The sequence below is a fragment of the Vicia villosa genome, linkage group LG4 (assembly GCF_029867415.1).
Source record: "Vicia villosa cultivar HV-30 ecotype Madison, WI linkage group LG4, Vvil1.0, whole genome shotgun sequence".
Taxonomy (NCBI): Eukaryota; Viridiplantae; Streptophyta; class Magnoliopsida; order Fabales; family Fabaceae; genus Vicia; species Vicia villosa.
The window spans coordinates 174,175,644-174,197,827 of NC_081183.1; the positions used below are offsets into that span (position 1 = coordinate 174,175,644).

At 32.6% G+C, this 22,184-nt stretch overlaps 5 protein-coding genes across 5 annotated transcripts; 2 read left to right on the forward strand and 3 right to left on the reverse strand.

Moving 5' to 3' along the window:
• Positions 1-4,586: 4,586 nt before the first annotated feature.
• Positions 4,587-6,267, forward strand: LOC131596019 (F-box protein SKP2A-like). The gene is made up of 4 exons (XM_058868569.1): positions 4,587-4,853; positions 4,948-5,296; positions 5,465-5,606; positions 5,738-6,267. The coding sequence occupies exons 1-4, from the start codon at positions 4,699-4,701 to the stop codon at positions 6,100-6,102; spliced, it is 1,011 nt and encodes a 336-aa protein (XP_058724552.1). The 5' UTR covers positions 4,587-4,698; the 3' UTR covers positions 6,103-6,267.
• Positions 6,268-6,767: 500 nt separating this feature from the next.
• On the reverse strand, positions 6,768-12,921 carry LOC131596018 (chaperone protein dnaJ 10). The gene is made up of 10 exons (XM_058868568.1): positions 11,339-12,921; positions 11,191-11,250; positions 11,010-11,092; positions 10,090-10,234; positions 9,229-9,358; positions 8,955-9,113; positions 8,666-8,841; positions 8,097-8,177; positions 7,465-7,599; positions 6,768-7,161 (listed from the first exon to the last, which is right to left on the reverse strand). The coding sequence occupies exons 1-10, from the start codon at positions 11,423-11,425 to the stop codon at positions 7,081-7,083; spliced, it is 1,137 nt and encodes a 378-aa protein (XP_058724551.1). The 5' UTR covers positions 11,426-12,921; the 3' UTR covers positions 6,768-7,080.
• Positions 12,922-13,057: 136 nt separating this feature from the next.
• LOC131596020 (ras-related protein RABC1-like) lies at positions 13,058-16,932 on the reverse strand. The gene is made up of 6 exons (XM_058868570.1): positions 16,619-16,932; positions 16,046-16,114; positions 15,335-15,400; positions 14,216-14,337; positions 13,982-14,110; positions 13,058-13,300 (listed from the first exon to the last, which is right to left on the reverse strand). Exons 1-6 carry the CDS (start codon positions 16,761-16,763, stop codon positions 13,187-13,189), a joined length of 645 nt encoding a protein of 214 aa, XP_058724553.1. The 5' UTR covers positions 16,764-16,932; the 3' UTR covers positions 13,058-13,186.
• An 855-nt stretch (positions 16,933-17,787) lies between these two features.
• On the forward strand, positions 17,788-21,432 carry LOC131596021 (F-box/FBD/LRR-repeat protein At4g00160-like). The gene is made up of 3 exons (XM_058868571.1): positions 17,788-19,079; positions 19,159-19,326; positions 19,408-21,432. The coding sequence occupies exons 1-3, from the start codon at positions 18,321-18,323 to the stop codon at positions 19,690-19,692; spliced, it is 1,212 nt and encodes a 403-aa protein (XP_058724554.1). The 5' UTR covers positions 17,788-18,320; the 3' UTR covers positions 19,693-21,432.
• Positions 20,376-21,644, reverse strand: LOC131596023 (uncharacterized). Its single transcript, XM_058868572.1, has one exon. It carries the CDS (start codon positions 21,518-21,520, stop codon positions 20,519-20,521), a length of 1,002 nt encoding a protein of 333 aa, XP_058724555.1. The 5' UTR covers positions 21,521-21,644; the 3' UTR covers positions 20,376-20,518.
• Positions 21,645-22,184: the final 540 nt, after the last annotated feature.

Consider the following 22,184-nt stretch of genomic DNA (forward strand, 5'->3'; position numbering starts at 1 on the left):
ACCCCAAAGGACCCAGCTAAAATTAGATACCTAGTTCTATCTATTGATGTTTTGTGCAGGAATGTATAGGAATCTTTGTGGATTCTCAAGACAAGTTAAGGAAGATGTATCCAATCATATTTTTGATCGTATTATATTCTTTTTGCTGTATTATCGTTGTTATTTGCTAACTTTACTTGTGGAGAAAGTTAAGTCCTAAATCATCGTAATTGGTATGATCGTTTCATTCTCCTTTATTTTCATGTAGTTGCAATTTATTTATCTTATTTTTGTTTTAATTGTTTTGTTTGCATCATAGTCGTTCATGCATCAAAATTATTTTTCATATGCATCAAAATTATTCTTCATATGCATCATAACTATTTTTTTTCATATGCATTAAAGTTAATTTTCATTTGCATCAAAATAATGATTTAGTTAGATTAAAATATTTTTCATTAAATCCACCCTGTATCAAACGATTTTCTCATTAAATTCACATTATATCAAACACTTTATTAAATCAAATTTTACTAGAACTCAAAGTAAGGAAAGCGAGAAATTGCGAGAACTGAAATAATGTGAAAATAGAAAAGCAAACACACTTAGAAACTAAGACTACTCATTGCCATAAGCATCTTCATTCCTTGAGATGATATTCTTCATCTCTGCCACATCTTTGGCTAGAATCTTACATATCTCCATGACCTTGTTGATTGTCGTGTCTTCTGATTCTTCTAAGTCCTCTTCCTCATATATTGAGTCATCCTTTAACTCTCCATGTTTGATGCGAATCTTCATATTTTTGGGGAGGAGTAATCAATCCTATTTCCCGATGAATCTATTGTTTCTCCCATATTATCAACGTTTAAGACACTAGAGAGTTTATTGATTATTGCTCCATATAGAAGTCTTCCTGGCTAATTTTCTTTATAGTGTATCATATGGAGAAATATTACTTCAACTCAGTTGGTTGGAATCTTTTTTCAGTTAAGATCCAAAGATGGATGATATCATATCTTATGACAAAGTTAAGGTTGAAGTTCCATGGGAGGAGGATTTTTTATAGGAAGTGGTGGATACATGAACTTTTGGTTTTAAGAAGATAGACTATATATGGAATTTTCTTTTCTCCATAGGGTTCACAACAATGGAGTTTAAGGCTATGGAATGCTTGAGATTCTTAGATCCTAAGGGTGCTTCATACGTGTAGGATGTCCCTTGAAAGGGTAGCTCAAACATCCTACTAAATTTATCTTTGTGGATATCTACTTTGTTCCCTTTTACGGATGATCTCATGGATGTTCCAACAGTTAATAAATTTGAATAAAATTTCTTCACAAGATTTGGAAAAATTCTATCAGGTACCGTTGTGAAGAACTCCCTTAGTGATCCTTGGCATATATGGATATATGATTTGTAGCTCTTAATGAAGCTTCCTCCATGAACGATGATTGGATCACTTTCTGGTGGATCTTCATCTTCCTTTTTTGTGTTCTCTCTATTATACCAGCGACAAAAACATTTCTCGGTTGGGTATCTCCAAATTTGTGGCTTTTTGATGAGGCCATGATGATACTTATGGTGAGAGAGAGAAAACTCACTTAAGAGAGTAAGAACAGAGAAGAAGTTTGAGATGCAGACGAATAAAAAAATGTTATTTATTTATAACGTAGCTTCTAACGAATTTAAGCGTGTAAATATCGTAAGAAATTATTGGAGATTGTGCTCTTTCAAAATTGGAGCAAAGTATTTCTAGAAGTGGATACCCAGTTGATAGGCTTAAGGCTAAAATTGGTTGGATGATCGAATCTCAAGAGATCTTTAGCAATTTTCATTAATGCGTGGATTTGATTAACTTATAAAGGAAGTTTCAATCAGATTTGATTTGAAAAGAAGCACGCCAAGGTGATCCAGTCGATTGGCTTAAAACCCAAATTGGTCTTTTACAAATCAACCTCCTTGGTATTTTTTGGGCCTTGTGCTAAATTTGCTTTGGCTTTCTCAGTTTTTGCACCCCTGCCCAACTTATTTGCATCTCTTTCTAAACATCACTAGAAAGCTCGTCTATTTGGTTAGCAAAATAATTTTAGACGATGAGTAAAATTATACGCACTATTTTAAAGGATTAATTGAAGTTTTTTTTATCGTTTCAACTTTAAAATAGTGTTCTACCTCAATTATTAAGACATCTTAATAAAATCTCCCTCTTTCGAGGGAATGCCAACACAATGTGGCATATCCTTCTCTACGAATCGTTGAATACGAGAGTGTGGAATATCCTTAATGAAAGGGGAGGAAGTTCAGATTAGTAGCAATATGTTCAAGGATTCGGGGATTCTTCGTTCGCTTCGTTTGCTCACTTCCTTTGTTCATTTTGTTAATTTACAACAAATTAGAATATTAGGATTTATTCCTTTTGTGTCTCTTGAATGTTGCCCACATTATACGAAGTTTAAAAAACCATGTCATATTAAACTATACCAACTAGATTGCCATGTCATCAGAACTTAACAATTTTTTCGGTCAAAATATAATGGGAAGAAGCAAGTTAGCTAACCGAATAATTATCGAGGGATTAAAAAGGAATGTTTATTATATAAATATTAAAGTGAAATTTTAAACTAAGATATGAAACCAAAATATTAATTAAGTCTATTAATTGTGAAAAAAACTGATAACTTATTACTAAATTGTATTATTCATGTTGGGGAGATCGGAAAAGTCGGGAAGACCGATAAAGCTAATGCTACTCCACTACAAGAAAGGAAAACACTTAATTGCCTAAGAATAACTTAATGTTAAATTTATAAGATAGAAGTCATATATTTAATTTCTTAAAATTTTGGGTGGAGATATAATAATCAGGTCCGGTCCTGGGCCAAAGCAACCAAGCCCACAACTCAGGACCTCCAAAATTATGGGGTCTCATAATTTTTAGACATGAGCTTTAAAAATTAAAAAATAAACTATATATATATATATATATATATATATATATATATATATATATATATATATCGACTTACATTTTAAAAATTGAAGAAAATTTGTTAAGTCGGTTAAACAGGATACCTGACTTAACAAGTGCGGAATCTAAAATTTACACTTGTTAAGTTAGGTATCCTGTTTAGCCGACTTAACAAGTTTTCTAACTACAATTTTTGCAAAAGAGGGTACTTAAGAATATATATTTTTTTTCAATTCCCTGCACTTAGCCTTATGACAATTTTTTCTTATTTTCAAAAACGGATGAAAAAAAAAATCTTAATTTTCTAAAACTGCCAAAATAACAGTATTGAGCCAAATTCAATAAGTGTTTCTTTATAATGTAATTATATTTGTTATTAATTATTATTTGAGTTTTATTTTATTTAAAAAAAATAAATTTTAGATAATATTGATATTTTACAAATAAATATTTAAAAAAATTACCATCTCATTTATTATTAAACTTTTATAATAAAATATAACATATGTATTTACTTTATTATTATTCTTCTTATACAGAGAGATATAATATTTTGTGTTATTTTATAATTATCTAAATTATTTAATAAAATTAATATTATTTTTATTTAAATCATTAAGATTATATATATATATATATATATATATGTGTATATATATATATATATGTTTGTGTGTATATATATATATATATATATATATATATATATATATATATATATATATATATATATATATATAAATTAATAAATTTAAAATATTTTTGAATAAGAGTTAGTTGAGTTTACCGGAGGTCTTGTAATATGCTATGTTTACTCCAATTTTTGACACCATCTACGTTTACACTGTATTGTATGCAATGGATCAAGTACTAAAATTTTAAAGCTAGACAAAAAAAAACTATTAAAATTTTTAAAAAATATTTTTGATAAATAATACGATGTGGGTGTTGGTGTGAAAGTGTCTAAGAATGATTGAATATTAAATTTATAAGGTAAAAGTACATATCTAATATTTTTAAAATTTTGGATAGAAATATAATATTTTTCTCTCTTGTAATCTTAAAATATTGATGTGTGCGTGTGTGATCTAGCTGTGAAACGTTTGGGCCCTGAGAGTATACTCCTCTCAAGGTCTCAGCATTCCATTGATACTTATAGTAATTTCTTTTTAAAAAATAGTTGAGTATTAAAATTACTACTAGGAATAACTCGTCAAATACTAAAGTCTCAAACATTTGAACATCATTAATTTTGTGGCATCATATGAACAGTCTCATTCAAAATTGACATGTGATCAATGCGAATTAACGTGACATGTCTAGTTATTCGATGTTCATTATTTCGATATAAGTACACATATCGTTATAAAAATATTTTAAACACACCTTGCTAATTAATATATTTTAACACTGATTAGATAACAACATATTATTATATACATAAGTGTCTAAAATATCTTTACAATATTGTCATGTACTAGCAGTAGCAGCAGTGGTGTCCTATCCTATGTTGTTCATATCCGTTTAAATATTACCAGAAACGTGTATGTTCTGGATTTTTTTACGCCTTATCCATTTACCATCTATGACGTCATTTGTACTGTGTTTGGGGTTAGTAATAATTTGTGTTTTGTTTGTATTTAAAGAACGGTGAAGTTAGAAATATTAAAGAAAAGTTGAGAACTAAGAGAAGCTTATGATAGTTACTAGTTGTGGCGGTAGTGAAAGAAGAAGAAGAAGAAGTGAAGATGATGATGATTAGAGAATGGAAGGATATTCCAGATGAACTTTTGATGCAGATTTTGTCACTTTTAGATGATCAAACAGTTATTACAGCTTCTCATGTTTGCCATGGCTGGAGAGATTCCATTTCTTTTGCTCTTACTCACTTATCACTCTCATGGTATATCCTATATTTTCTTCTTCTTTGTTTTCTATGTAGAAGCTATGATTTTATTACTGTTATTTCATCTTCACCTTATTATTATTATTATTAGGTGTAGCAAGAACATGAATAACTTGGTCCTATCTTTAGCTCCTAAGTTCACAAAGTTGCATACTCTAATCCTTCGCCAAGACAAGCCTCAACTAGAGGACAATGCTGTTGAGGCTGTTTCAAAATTCTGTCCCGACCTGCAGGTTCTGGACCTCAGTAAAAGTTTCAAGCTTACGGATCGTTCACTATATGCTATAGCTCTTAGTGGTTGTGATCTTAGAAAACTCAACATCAGTGGCTGTTCAACCTTTAGTGACACAGCTTTGGCTTACCTAGCTAGTTTATGTAGAAAGTTGAAAGTTTTGAATCTATGTGGCTGTGTTAAAGCTGTATCAGATACTGCATTACAGGTATATTGGTCATCAATTTCATATAAGAACTAGGGTTTGTTTAGATTTACTTATACTAAAGCAGTTTTCCTTAATTTGATTCTTGTTACAAAAATAGTTTATACAAAAACAATCAATTCATGTTTTTATGAAAACAAAGCCTTAAGATGGTTATGATCTATGATCCAGGCAATTGGACATTACTGCAATGAGTTACAGTTTTTGAACCTTGGATGGTGTGAACAAATCAGTGATGTTGGAGTCATGAGTTTAGCATATGGATGCCCTGATCTTAGAACACTCGACTTATGTGGTTGTGTCCTTATAACAGGTATTTCATTTGCAAGCATTTTTCTATATATTTTAATTGCTAATTAGTTGTGTAGTTCTTAGTTTTTGTGATTCAGCTTTCATCTCTAGATTACCAACAGTGCAACCCTGACTCTAATGTTGTTGCTGCAGATGATAGTGTAATAGCGTTGGCGAATAGGTGTCCTCATTTGAGGTCACTTGGGCTGTACTACTGCAAAAACATAACAGACAGAGCAATGTACTCATTGGCACAAAGTAAAGTGAATAACAAGATGTGGGGATCTGTGAATGGTGAATATGATGAGGATGGTTTAAGGTCTTTGAACATTAGTCAGTGTACATCACTCACTCCTTCAGCTGTTCAGGCTGTTTGTGACTCGTTCCCTGCACTTCACACCTGCTCAGGAAGACATTCACTCATTATTAGTGGTTGTTTGAATCTCACATCTGTGCATTGTGCTTGTTGCATCCGGCCTCACCGCGCTATAAACTCTTTCCCTCACTCTGCTCATTGATGCAGAGAGGGTAAAGTCCCGTTAAGAAGTGCCTTGAAAGGCCTAGAGAATTGATAAATAATTTACCTCTAGTAGATGTTTTTGTTGAGGTCTGTGTATTATGTACAAGTTAGATGTTTATGTTCTGGTCTGTATATTATGTAAAAAAGCTTAAACTTCTTTGGAGTTTCTTGTATTCTCTGAATTTCATGTGATGCTAGTTTAGGATATTTTGGATGTAAATATTGGTTTATTACAAGTTTGGCTATGAATTTATGGTAGGACATCATACATAGACTTTCAAATCTGTATGGTTTTATGGAAGGATGTTAATATGATGTTAAATTTCTTTGATTTGTATTTTTCTTAATGAGAAATGCACTTCTAGAAATTGATTTTTATGGAGTAATTTGAAGGAAAATGGAATCTGTACTGGTAAAAGAAACTTTAATAAACATAGCTATTTTACAAACAGCAAATTTGTGGTCCTTCCACTTCTCAACACAACACTAAACCTCTAAACTCTCTAGAATTTAAGAAAAAAAACATGAATTTTGTGGGGCTCTTTTCATGACTTGACTATGATGCACGTGTTGGACACCAATAAGGAGTCATTGTCAGTGAAACAGTGAAAAGGTCCAAAACAGAGTTGGTAGAACATGTATTTATATCCAATGAAAAATGTAGATTTCAATTTTTAATTTCCAGGTTCTTAAATTCTAGAGCCACCTGTAGTACATTCATACAGAGAGATTTTCACCATGGCTAGTCGATTACATAGTTTGCCATGTGCTGTAGTCAAGTGCATTAACATTTGATTAAATGTTATGTATAGTATGCCCATGTAATTTGATGACAAGGTAATTACAACAAACAACAAAATATTAATGGTTTGCACCATTGTCTTCACAAAACTATGCTCAATTTCTTTCAGTAATATCATCCAACGAAATATTGACAAGGGCTAAATTTTGGTTTTGTATTCCATAGGCATATGGATTATTTGCTTTTGTAAACTATCTCTTCATCATCCACATCAAATGCTGGATTACAAAGACATTTGAAGAGCCTACCAATACCCTGAAAAGCAGAAATATTTACATTTTGTGTAATCAAAGTTTCAACACCTATGAAAGCACCAACACACATATACCTATGATAATTTATGAAAACGTAACCATATGACTATAGCAACGGTATTGGACACTACAAGTGTTTGTGTTTACAGTACACGCCTTTAATTTAAAATGTCAGCACCACATAGATCAACCCATGCTTTGTGGTATAAACATGATGTTATCATATATTTGAAAGCTGATATTATACGTGAGCATGCAAATATGCGAAACAACTGTCATTAGATCAAAATAGCTTTTATCATACCTGAGTGAAAAAAGGAGTTCGATAGGTAAGTGCTCTATGTGATGATTCATCGTCTGATGAATCAGAGCTGCTTCCTTCGTCATCAGAATCAACAGCGTGTTTCTTCTTCAGTGTTTCTCCTTTTGCATTCTTTTCCTGAAGGAAGCACATCATAATATATCAGTTACTAGCTGGAAAAAAACAGATTCTTATCATTGCGAAATAGCTTTCTTCACTCTCTTGTTTGAGTTTTGAATAGAGGATTTTTGGACAGAAAGAGAGTAAGTATACTGAAGATGAAAATCTGTGTCTTATTTTTTTGTTCAACACAACTAGTTGTTTCAGAAGGTAATATTCAATCAAATTTTTCATTTGACATCAATAATTGGTATCAAATCTTATCAGAGATGATAAGTATAATGCTTATATTAAAACCAAAATAGATCCTCAGCAGCTGTCTTTTATGATCTTTCTCTCTTATTTAACGGTCTCCATCTAACTCCACAATAAAACTGGCTGCAAATGATCTAAGTCTGATTAAGAAGGGGTCTTGTGGGTGACAAGAATAATACATACACGCAATAATTATTAGCCTGTTTTCCTATAAAGATGAAAGTTAGAATAATTAATGCTAAATAAGTTAATATGTGCACCTGAAATATCTTCCCAAGAATTTTAAGAGCGGTAGCTCGAACTTTAAGTTCCTCTTTCCGAACATTATTTTCCTTTAGCACCTGCAATAGCAAATATATGAGTAAGAATTTTCTACCTTTTTTATTTCCCGAAGTCATCGAATTCACTATCACTCGTCTTAAGTACATTAGGTTCAAGCTTTTATAGCTATAAATTCATCATTTCATCATACGGTAAGAAACTTATATTTTCGTAACAATGTCTTTCATGATATCTGTGGACAAAAGGCACTGAATACAATAACCTGTTTTCTGATCAATTACTAATATCAATTACACAAACAGAAAAGCATACAGTGTATAACTATATAATACGCTTGTCTTTAAAAATAAGTGTTACTGAATTTATTTTCAGTTAATAGTTTTACAGATCTACACTTTAGAAGAAAGAGAATTAGCTTTACAAGTTGAAAAATATGTAACATAATTAGAAGTATGTTGGTAAGAGATTAATTAATGCAGTTAAAAATTTGAAAGGTTTTATATAAAAAGAGATAAGGATAAATCTCTAACAGGAATTCAGAACTCACCATTTGACACACGTGTGCAAGGGTTACTTCTATGTCCACTACATTTAACTTCCACAGTGAATTCAACAAAGTATCCTTATTAAGACGAATATGGGAGTCAACATTCTCAGAGCAACTACCATCCGTTTTAAATTGCCTGCTGAGTTCTTCTTGAAGTTGGAGCAACTGAAAAGCACCTGAATCATATGTGCACAATATGATTAAACATTGTTTGGAATAGCTAACTTCCAATAATAAGCTGTTGACACTTAAGGGAAGCGGTGGTTAATGGAGATTGGAGCCATTATACCTTTAGCAGCTGTTAACTGTGATTTCCAAAAGTGTCCTTTATTGCGAACCCATTCAGCCAGAAATGGCACTCCAAGATAAAGGGCCTTTTTCCCTAGTTCTTGAGCTGCTTGTCTTGAGTATATATAGCCTATGGTATGTAACATGTCAACTCCAAAAGCTGCAAACAGTGACAAGGGTAACTAGTTAGGCAATGTTGGGCGTTATTAACAGCTGGTAAGTCAAGATATTAATAACCAACTTCAGCATGGGTTTAGGACTTAGAACTCACTAACCTGCATGAGAAAGCCGTTGTGCTTCAGATTCAGCGCGCTGCAAGAAACCTTTTTGGTCACCGCGGACATATTGGCTGAGATAATCTTTCAAAAATCTTGCTAGCTTTTCTTCCCTTTCTTTCTGGACAGCCTATATTGAAGCACAGCGTAACTTAAAATTCATAAAATAGATTCCAAGGGAAGAATAGATGTATTATACATGTGTGTGTACTTATGTATTAGGATTCAAGGAAAGATCGGAAAAAAGAACAGAGTGAGAAGTAGACATTGTACATTTGCTTTAAATTCTTAGGAAGAAAAAATAATCACATAATGAGATTGGAAAAAAACAAAATCTTTTTTTTTACATCAAAGAAAATGCTAGCATGGAACCCTAGCTCCAGCTTCTGAGTGGTTTGTTGGTTTTATGCATGCATCATAACCTTTCCATACTCGGTTCGAAACCAGGCATTGCAAGACAGGGAAAAGAGTCCAAACCTTAAAATTCAGCAATAATAGCTTAACTAATCTTTACTATAAAATTAAAATAAAAAAATGCCCCTTACTCCAGCATTCTACCTCGTGACTAAGCTTCTGCTAGGCTCTCCTAATCACACTGATGTGTACCATGTGTCAACACAATATCTGGGACTTAATTTTTGTGGGAGTGTTACAGTAATCAAATATGAACAGCTTCTACCAGGCTAATTACAGATAATAATGTTTCCTTTTATAATAAAGAAACAGCGGAGAAACTGTGGAGTTGGAGTTGTACTACTTACTTATTGTGTTCTAGAAACATATGGAAAGAACATTGAAAATATAAATAAGTCTAGAAAAAAAGCTATAATATATGAAAAGTGAATTTCGGAACACACTTGCCTTAAGCTTTTCCTGCAAATCCTCACTTTCATCAGCTAGTTCAGAAGAAGCCATTGATGCAACAGCTAGATGCCCAACGTAGTCTTCAAACAATTCACTTCCAAAAAGCAGGGCGAAGACGGCCATGGGGTCAAGCATAGTTTCTCTGTCAAGGAACCCATGTTAATATTTTTTGAAAACATCTTCACCTTAAAGGAAGAAATATTTTGTGATTACATTACACCCAAGTTTTCTTTTTCTCTTTTCCTATCCTTTTTCTAACCAGCCAAGTAGAATTGTGACTCTATAATACCTCTATATTAGCCAGCAAAAAAGTTTATTTAAAAAGAGTAGGAGTAAAATTAATGAGTATTAAAATAACAACAAGAATAGAAACTCTAGCATTCTGTTTCAACATTTATTCAGGTAACGGAAAACTGGATGATGTTATATACACAATAATGCAATGAGAGAATAAAAGAAGTCATGACTAATATTTAACCTATATACCAATCATGTAAACCTTTTTTATACCGTGATTCAATCATATCTCGATTACGAAGTACCAACACATACTCCAAACACGAATCAGACACCAACATATAAACATGTTCTAGCTTTTAAAATAATATAGTGATGGAATGTAATCAAATATGTTGGACATTGAACATGCCATTAGTCCAAAGTATCATTGTTATTTGCTACATAATCTTGTCACACAAATAACCGATAAGCTCCGTAACTCCGACACCTCTGAATAAATGTGTATCCATGTCGGCGTCGGACACCGACACAACACTGACACTTGTGATTACATTCAATTTATTTATTTATTTTAAATATTTACCAATGTCGACGTGTCAGTGTGTCAGTATCGTGTCCGTGCTAGCTCATTGAGGTGTATAATTAATAAAGTAGCATGATGGTGTGTTTCTGTGTACCTAGATACAGAATGCTTTCCATTTTGATCATACCCCTTCCTCTGTACCGGATCACTCAAAACCTGATACGCTTCGCCCAAAATCTACCAACAACATAATTATAATTATAGAATTATTTATTATAGTTCAAATCCGCATAAATTAAAAAAATAAAAAATAAAGATATACATAGAGTTAGTACCTGGAATTTGTGTGCAGCATTAGGATCGTTTTGGTTTCTATCAGGATGAACTTGCTTTGCCTGTAACAAACAAGTAACCAAAATTTGCAATGCAAAATTCATAACACAAAAAAGGAAAAACAAGAAAAGATTGATGAAATTACGAAACCTTTTGATAATAAGCCTTGCGAATTTGATCATCGGAAGCAGAAGGAGAGACTCCGAGGATATCGTAATACTCTGTTTCCTTCACCATTATCGATGGAAGCTTGGGGAAGGAAGAGAGAGAAGAGAAAGAGAGAGAAAGAAAGAAAAGAAAGAATGAGAAAGGGAAATGAGCGAGTGAATGAGTGACGAGTCACGAGGAGGTGTAGGCTTTACAGTTAGTTGTAAATGTGTATACTATGATTTCATGATCACGGCAAGTGCTTTTTCGCGGGAGATAACTGTTTTTTAAGTTCTTTTATCATCATATTCCTATTTTCTTATTCATTTGTCAAAAAGTTGGAAAAAAGAGAATCACTTTTGGAGCTGTCAGTGGGCCTTGGGTTCCATCCTTAGGTGTACTATGAGGGTACTTTTTCTTGGTTCCTCTTTTTTTTTGGGCTTTTTTGGAAATGGGGTGTGTCGTGTTTGTTTATAATTGCTTTTTATAGAATAAATTAATAGGAAGTTTTTAATGCACTTTAAATATTTTTAGCATATCATGTGAAAATACAATAATTTCTCTAGATTTTTAAAATATGTTTTTAGACATGTTTCAAATACACACAATTCAATTGTTAATGAAACAAGCTCTAATTTTGTGATTAAATTTATTTTGAAAATGTATTTCTGAAATGTCCCCAAAAATACTTTCCAGACGAAATTTTATTTAACAAACATAAGTGTTATCTCCTACTAGACCATTGAAATATGTAATTCTCTCTCTTTCTTACTTTTTTTTTCAAATAAGTTATTTACTTAGCAAGTTCCAATTTTTTTTTCAAATAAGTTATTTACTCAACAAGTTCAAGAATGCATTTCTGAAGTACCCTTCGAAAATACATTTTCAAAATAATTTTAACCATAAAATTGGAGCTTACTTCAATGCATCAATGCATATATGAGATGTGCATATATGAGATGTGTCTGAAATTTAAAAGACATTTTCAAATTTTCATAGAGTATTTTTCCATCACTACCACTAAGATGTATTAAGAAATTCCCTAAATTAAATAACTTTTTTTTACACATTGGATTCTCTCCATCCATCCTTTCAAATAAACCAAATAGAAAAAATATAATAAATAGAAAAGGCGAGAAAAATGATAGAGAGTGAAAGGCACAAGAATTTAAACGAGATAGTTCTGGAGGGGTTCTAAACCCATTTTTTTTTTCTTTTTGTTTATGTTTCCAGCTCAAAACATAAAGCTATTTTTTTGTTAACACACTTGAAAATGGAATATGCACAATTTTACTTTTATTTAAGAAATATTTTCATTTCAAGTAACTGTGCCTATCTCTTCTATTAGAACAGTTCGCATTAGAGGATAATTTTTCAAAAGACCTAGGAGTTTGCTTTTAACAAATCCCTTGTTACACTTGCACAGCATCCTCTATATTTTCCCTGGACTGTGTTGATACTTGCGTGTAGAGTGGACATTACTGTATTTGGTTACATTTCAATTATGTATAGAAATTATTATAAAGTGGTGGAGGTTTTCATCAGACCATGTCCAAATATAGGCGCCACTTTTGAGTTACAGCTACCATGTTGAAACATCAAGGCATAAATATAGATAAAAGTCTTCCTCATGTGAAATCAGGAAAGTTGCAGCTGATAGGTACTAATGCTCACATCCAATAAAATAGAAGAGATAATTAAAAAGTAGGCAAATTCAGAAGATTGATCATGATATGCGGGCTATAATAAAATTAAATTTTTTGGTACATGTGATGAAGTTCGATGGCGCTTGAAATTCACATTATGCGGCAGAGTGAAAGGTAACAGCTGCTTAAAAACATTACAATCACATCACCATGAGCAACAGCTACTAGTTGATGCATCGGACTCTTGGGGTTTCTGCTTGAAGATGTTCTTTTTCACACCAGATGAGCCCTCGGCCAAGAGGCTGGGTGTATCCAAAATCTGAAAATGACAAAGAGAATCCAAAATTACTTTCATTTTTTGAAGGTGCTGAGTTGTACTTAATGCAAACAAATAGAAGCAATAGTGGGAACAAAACAATTTTTTAATCTTATCTTTTGGTTCAAGTTCTTAACAGCTAGGTTTAGTGGCTAGCCAGAAGACAATCTCTCTTTTGGCTGTCCCAGATCTCTTTCTCACAGGCTTCTTTTCTAACATCATGAGGGTCACTTGCATAGTTGTACTATTTCTAAATATATGATTCTCTTGAGATTTTTTCTTGTCCCTTTCTATAGAATCATTTTCAAACTTTCAACTGCATTAATAATTTATGTACCAACATACTCTTAATTAAGTTATATATTTTGCTGCAACCTATAATAAATACTATGAATCTACGAAAAAAAAGGTTTCTATGTATCCAAGAACAGTTGAGTTACAGATTGGTTTCATTACTTAAATGAGATTTTTCTTAAAACATAATTCACAACAAAAAATCGTCAAGGAAGGATAGAGACAAAAAAAAAAAATAGTACGCAATCAAGCCCTCCTGTTACAGGAGAACCCCAAGAAAGGTCTAGGATGGGATCAATGTCTCAATTCTCAAATACCAACGTTCAGCATACTCGAGTTTATTTATTTATTTTCTTAATTTTGAGGAGATGGGGTGAGTTGAATATGTACCTTCATTACAAGCTCCTCAAAACACTGCTCAACATTTACTCGAGTTTTGGCACTGCATTCAGTATAAAGGCATCCATATTGCCTTGCAAAGTCCACCGCTTCCTTTTTGGTAACAACCCTTTCACTTTCCTAAACCACGATATAAGCAAACTTCTTACTGAGTCGGTAAATCAAAACTTGATACACAATCTGGTAGAGTAAAGTAGTACACATGCAAATTCATAAATGGTGCACCTTGTCAACTTTGTTCCCTACAAGCATCTTGATGCAATCTTGATTTGTTGAGTATAGGTCAATTTCTTTAGCCCATATGTCAGATAGATTTGTAAAGGTGTCCCGCCTCGTTACATCATATACTGTATTCATAACCCAGATTCATTGATAGGTTTATAATATAAACTGATAGAGAAATGTGGCTGCCACAGCTAAAGAGTTAAAACATTCTCATTACACTGAGAAGTAAAAATTGACGCAATACTGTCTTTAATTGAGCCAGTTTAATCTAAGAAAGTATCGCAATCGACATAGAATTTTTTTTTTTGGGGTACAAAATCGACATAGAATTTTAGTTTGAAATGTCTGAGTAAAAATTGCTTCAAATCCTCAATATCTTCTTGATCATCACTTGTAACAACAATACCATTAACGTACTCCAGAAATGAATTACCCTATCATTAGTACTTCAAAATATAGAACGGTGCACCTCCCAACAAATTGTGTCAAGATGTTGGTTAAATTTACTAAATTTTATAAATAAAGCTCATGAATATTAGAATTAGCATTTATTCTAATAGAAAGGAAAATCAAGATCAGTCATTTAGACTCTAGTGTGTCACCGAGCTATGAATGGTCTCATATTATCTTTGTATTAGTGTTAATAGTTTGTTCCTTCCTTTGAGCTTCATAACATGTGTTTATAAGGACGGAAGTGCACCACAAATCTTGGTTCAATAGAATTCCACAATAATGATAACGAATATAACACTTAAAAAGGAAATATACAGATATTCATACCAGAGGAAACAGTATCGTGATCCCTGAATTTCTAAATTAAATCAATTAGTTTAGGCTATCTATGTCACCAAAGATAAATGATACAGCAGGTTAATAACAGAAATGCTAGCAATAATTACAATTAAAGTTTGCCATCCATTTACCATAAAAAAAAAAAACCAAAAGGGATAAAAATAAAATAGAAATTGGTATGAACTATACACATAGCCATGTTGAATGATTTACGGCTCAAAACGATAACAGAATTCAAACAGAACAGCAAAAACATACATCACAAGATAGCAAGCAGAAAGCAATGCATAGCTATGAAATGGAAGGAAAAAAAATCAAGGAGCATACCCATAATTATTCCTTGTGCACCTCTATAATATGAACCTGTAAGTGTTCTAAACCTTTCCTGTCCAGCTGCACGATATGAAAATACAAAATTACGCAGCTAGCTTATTACAGATATGGTTGAATAGAATTCTGCAAATTTATAGTCAGGTAAATTTGTAACAAAGAGAGGAGAATTTAGTATGCCAAAACAAGCTGCTCATCTCTATCTATAAAAACTGCTTCATACTTTATATTGCACATAGCAACTAAACCATTGCACTATACAATATATGTTTTCTTAAATAGACACAAGAAACTTTCAATCTTCCGTTCAATTCAACAAAGTAGATTTGAAATATAAGTGTCTAATAATATGATAATGACACTCTGCAAACTAAAGTTTACTCAGTCTTTTAACTTGAATATAAGGTCTATTTTGAATTTTCTGATTTTAAACAATATTACAGAGTTTGGTGCAATACATGTCATTCTAAGATATGTTAATAACCAATGGTGAAAATTCAAAAATAAATTTTGAAAATTGAAATCGATATGGCATCCATTGCAATTATAGCTCAAAACAGAACGGTCAAGTAAATGAGAACTTTAGTACTTCCACACTCAATATGCAGCACACGGGTTTGTGATTATAAAAGGAAGTTTCACACCTTAAATTATTTAGTATTATAACTTTCCAAAAAAAGAAAATCAGCTTGTCACATTAGACATTACCTGTGTCCCAAATAGCAAGTTTTAACTTTTTTCCACCAAGTGTAACATATTTAACTTTGAAGTCTACACCTGCATTATGTTCAAAAGAGTCAATGCAAATAAATGAAGAAAGCTGCACTTTAACTTATAATTGGGTGGTAGGGATGATAAAACAGTATCATGAACCACATACAAACCATCACATTTCATTTAACTTCTTACACCAATGAAAACTCAAGACCTTCCCAAGGAAACATAAAGTTTGTTTACATCTATATTAACATTGGTATAACCACATTTAGACACAAAAACAATTCTGATCCAAATTCCAAACACAAATTGATAAAAATCACTTTACCTAGCTCCCAACCAAAATCAAGTTAAAAAAAATCAGTTAAAATCAATTTTGTTATCCAAATCTCCAACGCATTTACATCATACACTTACAAAATCTATATAATAACACCTCATACAAGTATTCTAAAAGGAAACATAATAATCATCTAAACCTAAAACCAAAATGTATGAATAAAAAGAAAAAGCGCATGATGAAAATGGAAATAAGGGTTTCGTTTGGAAGTGAAGTGAACAAACCGATGGTGGGAGAAAGATCTTCAAAATTATCAGAAGTGAATCTGAGAAGCAGCGTGCTTTTTCCAACTCCAGAATCACCAATCATGAGAAGCTTGAACAAGTAATCGAATTCAGTGTGACTCGACGAAGAGGAAGAAACATCCATTCGGCAAGGTTAGGTTTAAGCTACTTAGAGTGGTTTTGTGTTTTTCGTTCTGTTTGTTGGAAGAATCTGGACTTGTGTTGTGTTGAATGAATTCAATGGAAAGAAGGTAGGAACAAAAGTGTATTTAGAAGGTTGCCGAAAGTCAAAGAAACGTTGAATTGAAGGTTTTGTGATATGCTTTACTTCCTGCGGTGAACCGGTGGTTTTTTCGGCTCTCTATGGAATATAAAAACCGGTTTGTTTGGTTTGGAGAAACCATGAACTTATTTCAGATTTTTTTTTTAAATCATTTTGTAATTTTATATATTTTTATTTACCATAATATAAAAAAATTGAAAAAGAAAAGTTGGTTTAATTAAATTTTTATGGAATATTCTTACATTTATATTTTGAAAGATAATTTGGATATGATTATGAATAATTTTCATAATGTCTAAAGTAATTTCCGTAACTTTAATCAAATAAACAGGAAGAAAAAATAGATTATGTGAACTAAAAGACGTTCTCTTTGTTTTAATATCAAAGGCTTAATCGATTAAACAAATGGGTTAGATTTTCTCATGGAATATAAATACTTCATAATCGATTACATACTTGTTTGGATTGAATTTTAAGAAGTTTAATAAAAAATATAAGAGATTTGAAAAGTGATGTGTGTTTGGTTGCTTTAGTACCTCAAGACAGACTCTTTGATTCTGGATTGATTAGAATTTCAATTAAAACTTTAATCATCATGAGACTTGAAATATTCTTTTATTAATCAGATGTTATCATTAAAAACTACTAGAAACTACTTGACATTTCCAATCAGCTTAAATTCCTTCATTGACACTGCTAACTAAAAAAAAGTCTTAACTCATCAAGAAAAGTCAAAGCATTAATTAATATCTCAATTTGCAACAGCAGCCACATATGACCTTATATTACTTTATAACACATTAGAACATTATTTGGTCAAAAAAAAACACATTAGAACATTATAATCAATCTCAACTAACCAGATGAGATTAGTCATTGGATTTCACACAAAAGTATATCAATCTCTTGTAGCATCAACAAATTACATAGCATATAATCAATAAACTTACACATACTTATATTAATGATGATAACTCTTGCAAACCAAATACAACACAGTTTGCAAAACAAGCCCAAACAAGAACAAACAAGACAACAACAAGAAACACAATATCCCATAACCTATTCTGTCCACATAACCAAAACACCATGTTCCATTCACAACCACTACCTTAAAAACCAACCTTATCAAGAAAAACGAAACGTTCAGCACCAAAAATATAAATATTATTCCATTGATGCAATTCTGCAAGTCAAATACCATCCATCCCCTATGAAGGGTTAATGTGAGGAAGAAATTAAAGGTGTTTTCATTTGAAACATGAAATGTAAGTTGAATTGAAGGGTTGGAGTCTAATTATTCAAATTTTAATCAAACAAGTCCCACATCGAAAACTTTGTAAAACACATAGAGCAAGATGTTTATAAAACATAGGCTATGTTACTCAACTAGTTGCAATTACAAACTCGTTGACTGTCATGTCACTCGATTCGGTTGTTGTTACAAATTCGTCGACTGCAATGTCGCGGCGGCGGCTAAGGATTCGCATCGTAAGGAAAGAGGACAGATTAAGTGCTCTGCCGGATTCACTTATTGACCACATTCTCTCATTCCTTCCGACCAAAGATGCCTTCGCCACAAGCATCCTTTCAAAAAGTTGGAAACATCTCTGGCGTTCACAACTCAACATCAACTTGGATGACAGACCCTTTCCAGACACTCTCGCCTTTCACCAATTCTTCAATTCCCTCATCACCATGCGAGATAACACCCTACCCATCCTCTCATTCCACCTTAAATGCCACTGCGCCTTCTTCCGCAAACACCATTTCCACGATTTTGTTTATGCGCCAATTGCAAGAGGAGTCCAAATCCTAATTATCGATCTCTGCTACCCAGCCACACTGCCTTCTTTAGTTCTAACCACAAAAACCTTGACAGTCCTCAAATTGAAGAGGATATTATTGAACTACGTTCGTTACGTTGATCTTCCCTCCCTCCAAGTCCTTCACTTGGAAGATGTCACTTTCACATTTTTGCACTGTCTCCATAAACTTCTATCTGGCTGCCCCATTTTACGAGAGTTGGAAACTAATGATTTAACAATAAAAACCCGAACTATGATGTCTGCTACAGCTACTGCAAGCCTATCCAATTTGGTCACAGCTAACATTTCCGGTAATAATACTATTGGCCTTGAGTGGCTTCATAATGTGGACCATCTCCACATACAGCTGGTAAGTATCAATATCTCTTAACTTGTCCAAATTTATCACTTTGATTCTTCCATACTAACCTCTTTCTTACTCAATGCAGAACTGGACGCCACCTACTATTCGTGGCATGTTTCACAATTTAACCCACCTCAACCTTATATTCAGCTTTGACCGTGAACATTTTGCGGTTTCCAAGTGGCGTTGGCTTGTACAAATGCTTCAAAATACCCCCAACCTTCAAACTCTTATCATTCATGAAGTCTTTAAGGTTACTACCATTTCCCCCTCTCCTTTTTTTTAGTGTTTGACTTCTATATATTTTAAAAATCTTCAATTGTTTATCATTCAGGTTGATGCTTACGCGGTAAACTATTTTCCTATTAAAGAATGGAAGGACCCAGAAATTGTTCCAGAATGTCTTTTATCTCATCTTACAACATGCTCCTTTAGAAATTACACTCACATAGATTGTGAGCTTCGATTTGCGAAATATATAATGCAGAATTCAAGACTACTAAACACCATGACAATTCAGAGTGACAAACTCTTTGACACAAATATAAAGCTTCAAATTTTAATAGATTTATCTTCATGCCCAAGGATTTCACCCACATGTAAACTTTTATTTATTTGAATGATACATACTTGATAGGGCATCGTGCAATAGCCACATGTAAACTCTAGATTAATAATAATTATACTTGAAAGACAAGTTCCTTTGGTTCACATTGAATTCTAGAGCTTATTAGATTGACCTGTCATTGTTGTTTTGTATGGACTAATGTAAGCTAGTATATGCTTAAGCATTTTTTTTTTTTGTATAAAGCAGTTGGGGGAGAGAAAGATTGAACAGTTTGAGTTGGGTTGTTTTCTAGACATGTAATTTAGTTTGGAAGGAATGCTATTGTTGTAAGTATCAGCTAAGGTCAGGTGCTACACCAAGGATGACTTTCAAGAGCCGTCTAAGTAACTTGCAGGAAGAGGCTCTTTATCCTGTGCTCCAAAAATTTCTTTTACAGATTTGAAAAGATTGATTAGTTTTAATGAATGTGTTGATGTGGGGATGGAATAGTGACATGACTTAGCCAACTTTTCTATGCTTAAATTCCTTCATTGACACTGCTAATCAAAAAAGGTCTTTAACTTCCTTGATTGACACTCCTAATTAAAAAAAAGTCTCAACTCATCAAGAAAAGTCAAAGCATTTATTAATACTATCTCAATTTGCTACAGCAGCCACATATGACCATACATTACTTTATAACACATTAGAACATATTATCAATCTGATCTAACCAGATGAGATTAGTCATTGGATTTCACATAAAAGCATATCAATTTCTTGTAGCATCAACAAATTACATAGCATATAATTAATAAACTTACACATACTCATATTAATGTTTCATTGTACCATGTAACAATCTTATAACATAACATATAGTTCCATTAATTCCAACTCAAACCCTATAATTCTCCAGCTGAACATCCTTAGCTGTCAATGGCACATACTCTCCCAGATAAACTTCAAGATGATCAGCCAAAGCAGACTTATCAATATTCTCATGATGATAACTCTTGCAAACCAAATACAACACAGTTTGCAAAACAAGCCCAAACAAGAACAAACAAGACAGCAACAAGAAACACAATATCCCATAACCTGTTCTGTCCACATAACCAAAACACCATGTTCCATTCACAACCACTACCTTAAAAACCAACCTTATCAAGAAAAACGAAACGTTCAGCACCAAAAATATAAATATCGACAAACCCATTTTCCCTTTTATCAAGTCCTTGCTCTTCACCATAGCCTTGAATCCATACAAATCCTCCAACACTGTCACAACACTAGCTAGTTGCCATATCAAAGTTAAGTAAACAAATCCAATAAAATAGAATATTATCAAGAAAATAAGCAAAACAGCACCACCGTTTTTCTCACCAACTGTCATCACTACGAAGATAATAACCAGAAAGGTTAGAACATTGTAAACGAAGAAAGCAGCATAGGCACATAGGAAAGTGAGCATGAGTCTCTTCCAAACCTTAGGAACGATTTTCATGACTTTTTTGAAGGAGAGATCTTTGGAAGTGAAGATGGATGCTGTTGTATAGACAATAGCCGAGGTGGAGAGAAGAGAGAAGATTAAGAGGAAAGTGAAGTAGAATAGTTTGAAGAGTACAAGAGTGATGAACTGCGATGAAACTATGTCGGTGAGTTTGTCGTATTTTGGCGTGCCTTGTTGGGTTTGGTCGATTTGTTGTTCGGTGTGTACGATTTTCTTGAAGATGAGGTTGGAGACTTCTATATGGAAGAGGAAGATGAAGGAGAGAGGGAGGATGAGAGTTAAGGTGATTTGTGAGAAGATTTTTCGCCATGAGAAGATGATTTTGAAGGTTTGTTTGTAGCAACCGAAGAAACCGAGGAATTGCATGTCTTCTTGTTCTCTGTCCATGTTTTTTGGTTTGAGAAGAGAGAGAGAGAGATTGTGTTTTGGTGTGATGAAGAAGAAGATGAAGAGGCGGAGAAGACTATATTAGAGAAGACTAGTGTTGATAAGAGAATGGGTCAATGGTTTTTTTTAATCGGTCAATGATTTATATTGTAGTATTAAGATATAAGAGTTGGGAAAGATTAATTAATCTGGACCGTCGGATTAAAGTTTAACAGTTTTCATGAAAAGGATAAAGTTTTCAATGTAACTGTCTGGTCTAAATTTGGCAACTCAAATCAAAATTTGTATGCATATTGAAAATTTGGCAAGAATATCAGATGCAAAAAATATTGTGATAGGTTAAATCAGTTTAGTTGAAAGATGTGCAAAAATATTTTTTTAAGATTCTTATGATAGGACAAAAATAAAAATTTGGATTTATAATGTTGGTTTGATTTTAATTAAACGATCATAGATATTGAGATGCATAGATTTTTTTATGCTTGATTTTTTTATTCACGATTTGTATTATGCATTCTTAATGAATTATTGTGTTTTTCTTTCTGTTTAAAATAAATTATCAATGACCGACAACATCTAAATTAAAATTTTTTAGAAGGTGTATTATTGGGGGCTAACTTGTTCCCACTTTAGGCTCTTTTGTATCGTTTATTTTGTTATATAT

Excerpts from the sequence above, each read along its gene's own strand:
- LOC131596020 (XM_058868570.1), bottom strand. The coding sequence starts at position 16,763 with ATGGATGTTTCTTCCTCTTCGTCGAGTCACACTGAATTCGATTACTTG. Across the intron at positions 14,338-15,334 it reads TGCACAAGGAATAATTATGG|TATATGATGTAACGAGGCGG; the intron begins GTATGCTCCTTG and ends TTATGAATACAG. Across the intron at positions 13,301-13,981 it reads TTGAGGAGCTTGTAATGAAG|ATTTTGGATACACCCAGCCT; the intron begins GTACATATTCAA and ends TGTCATTTTCAG.
- LOC131596021 (XM_058868571.1), top strand. The coding sequence starts at position 18,321 with ATGTCACTCGATTCGGTTGTTGTTACAAATTCGTCGACTGCAATGTCG. Across the intron at positions 19,080-19,158 it reads ACCATCTCCACATACAGCTG|AACTGGACGCCACCTACTAT; the intron begins GTAAGTATCAAT and ends TACTCAATGCAG. Across the intron at positions 19,327-19,407 it reads TCATTCATGAAGTCTTTAAG|GTTGATGCTTACGCGGTAAA; the intron begins GTTACTACCATT and ends TTTATCATTCAG.
- LOC131596023 (XM_058868572.1), bottom strand. The coding sequence starts at position 21,520 with ATGGACAGAGAACAAGAAGACATGCAATTCCTCGGTTTCTTCGGTTGC.
- LOC131596018 (XM_058868568.1), bottom strand. The coding sequence starts at position 11,425 with ATGGTGAAGGAAACAGAGTATTACGATATCCTCGGAGTCTCTCCTTCT. Across the intron at positions 11,251-11,338 it reads GCAAGGCTTATTATCAAAAG|GCAAAGCAAGTTCATCCTGA; the intron begins GTTTCGTAATTT and ends TGTTTGTTACAG. Across the intron at positions 8,178-8,665 it reads TTGCACACGTGTGTCAAATG|GTGCTAAAGGAAAATAATGT; the intron begins GTGAGTTCTGAA and ends TTGCTATTGCAG.
- LOC131596019 (XM_058868569.1), top strand. The coding sequence starts at position 4,699 with ATGATGATGATTAGAGAATGGAAGGATATTCCAGATGAACTTTTGATG. Across the intron at positions 4,854-4,947 it reads ACTCACTTATCACTCTCATG|GTGTAGCAAGAACATGAATA; the intron begins GTATATCCTATA and ends TATTATTATTAG. Across the intron at positions 5,297-5,464 it reads TATCAGATACTGCATTACAG|GCAATTGGACATTACTGCAA; the intron begins GTATATTGGTCA and ends TCTATGATCCAG.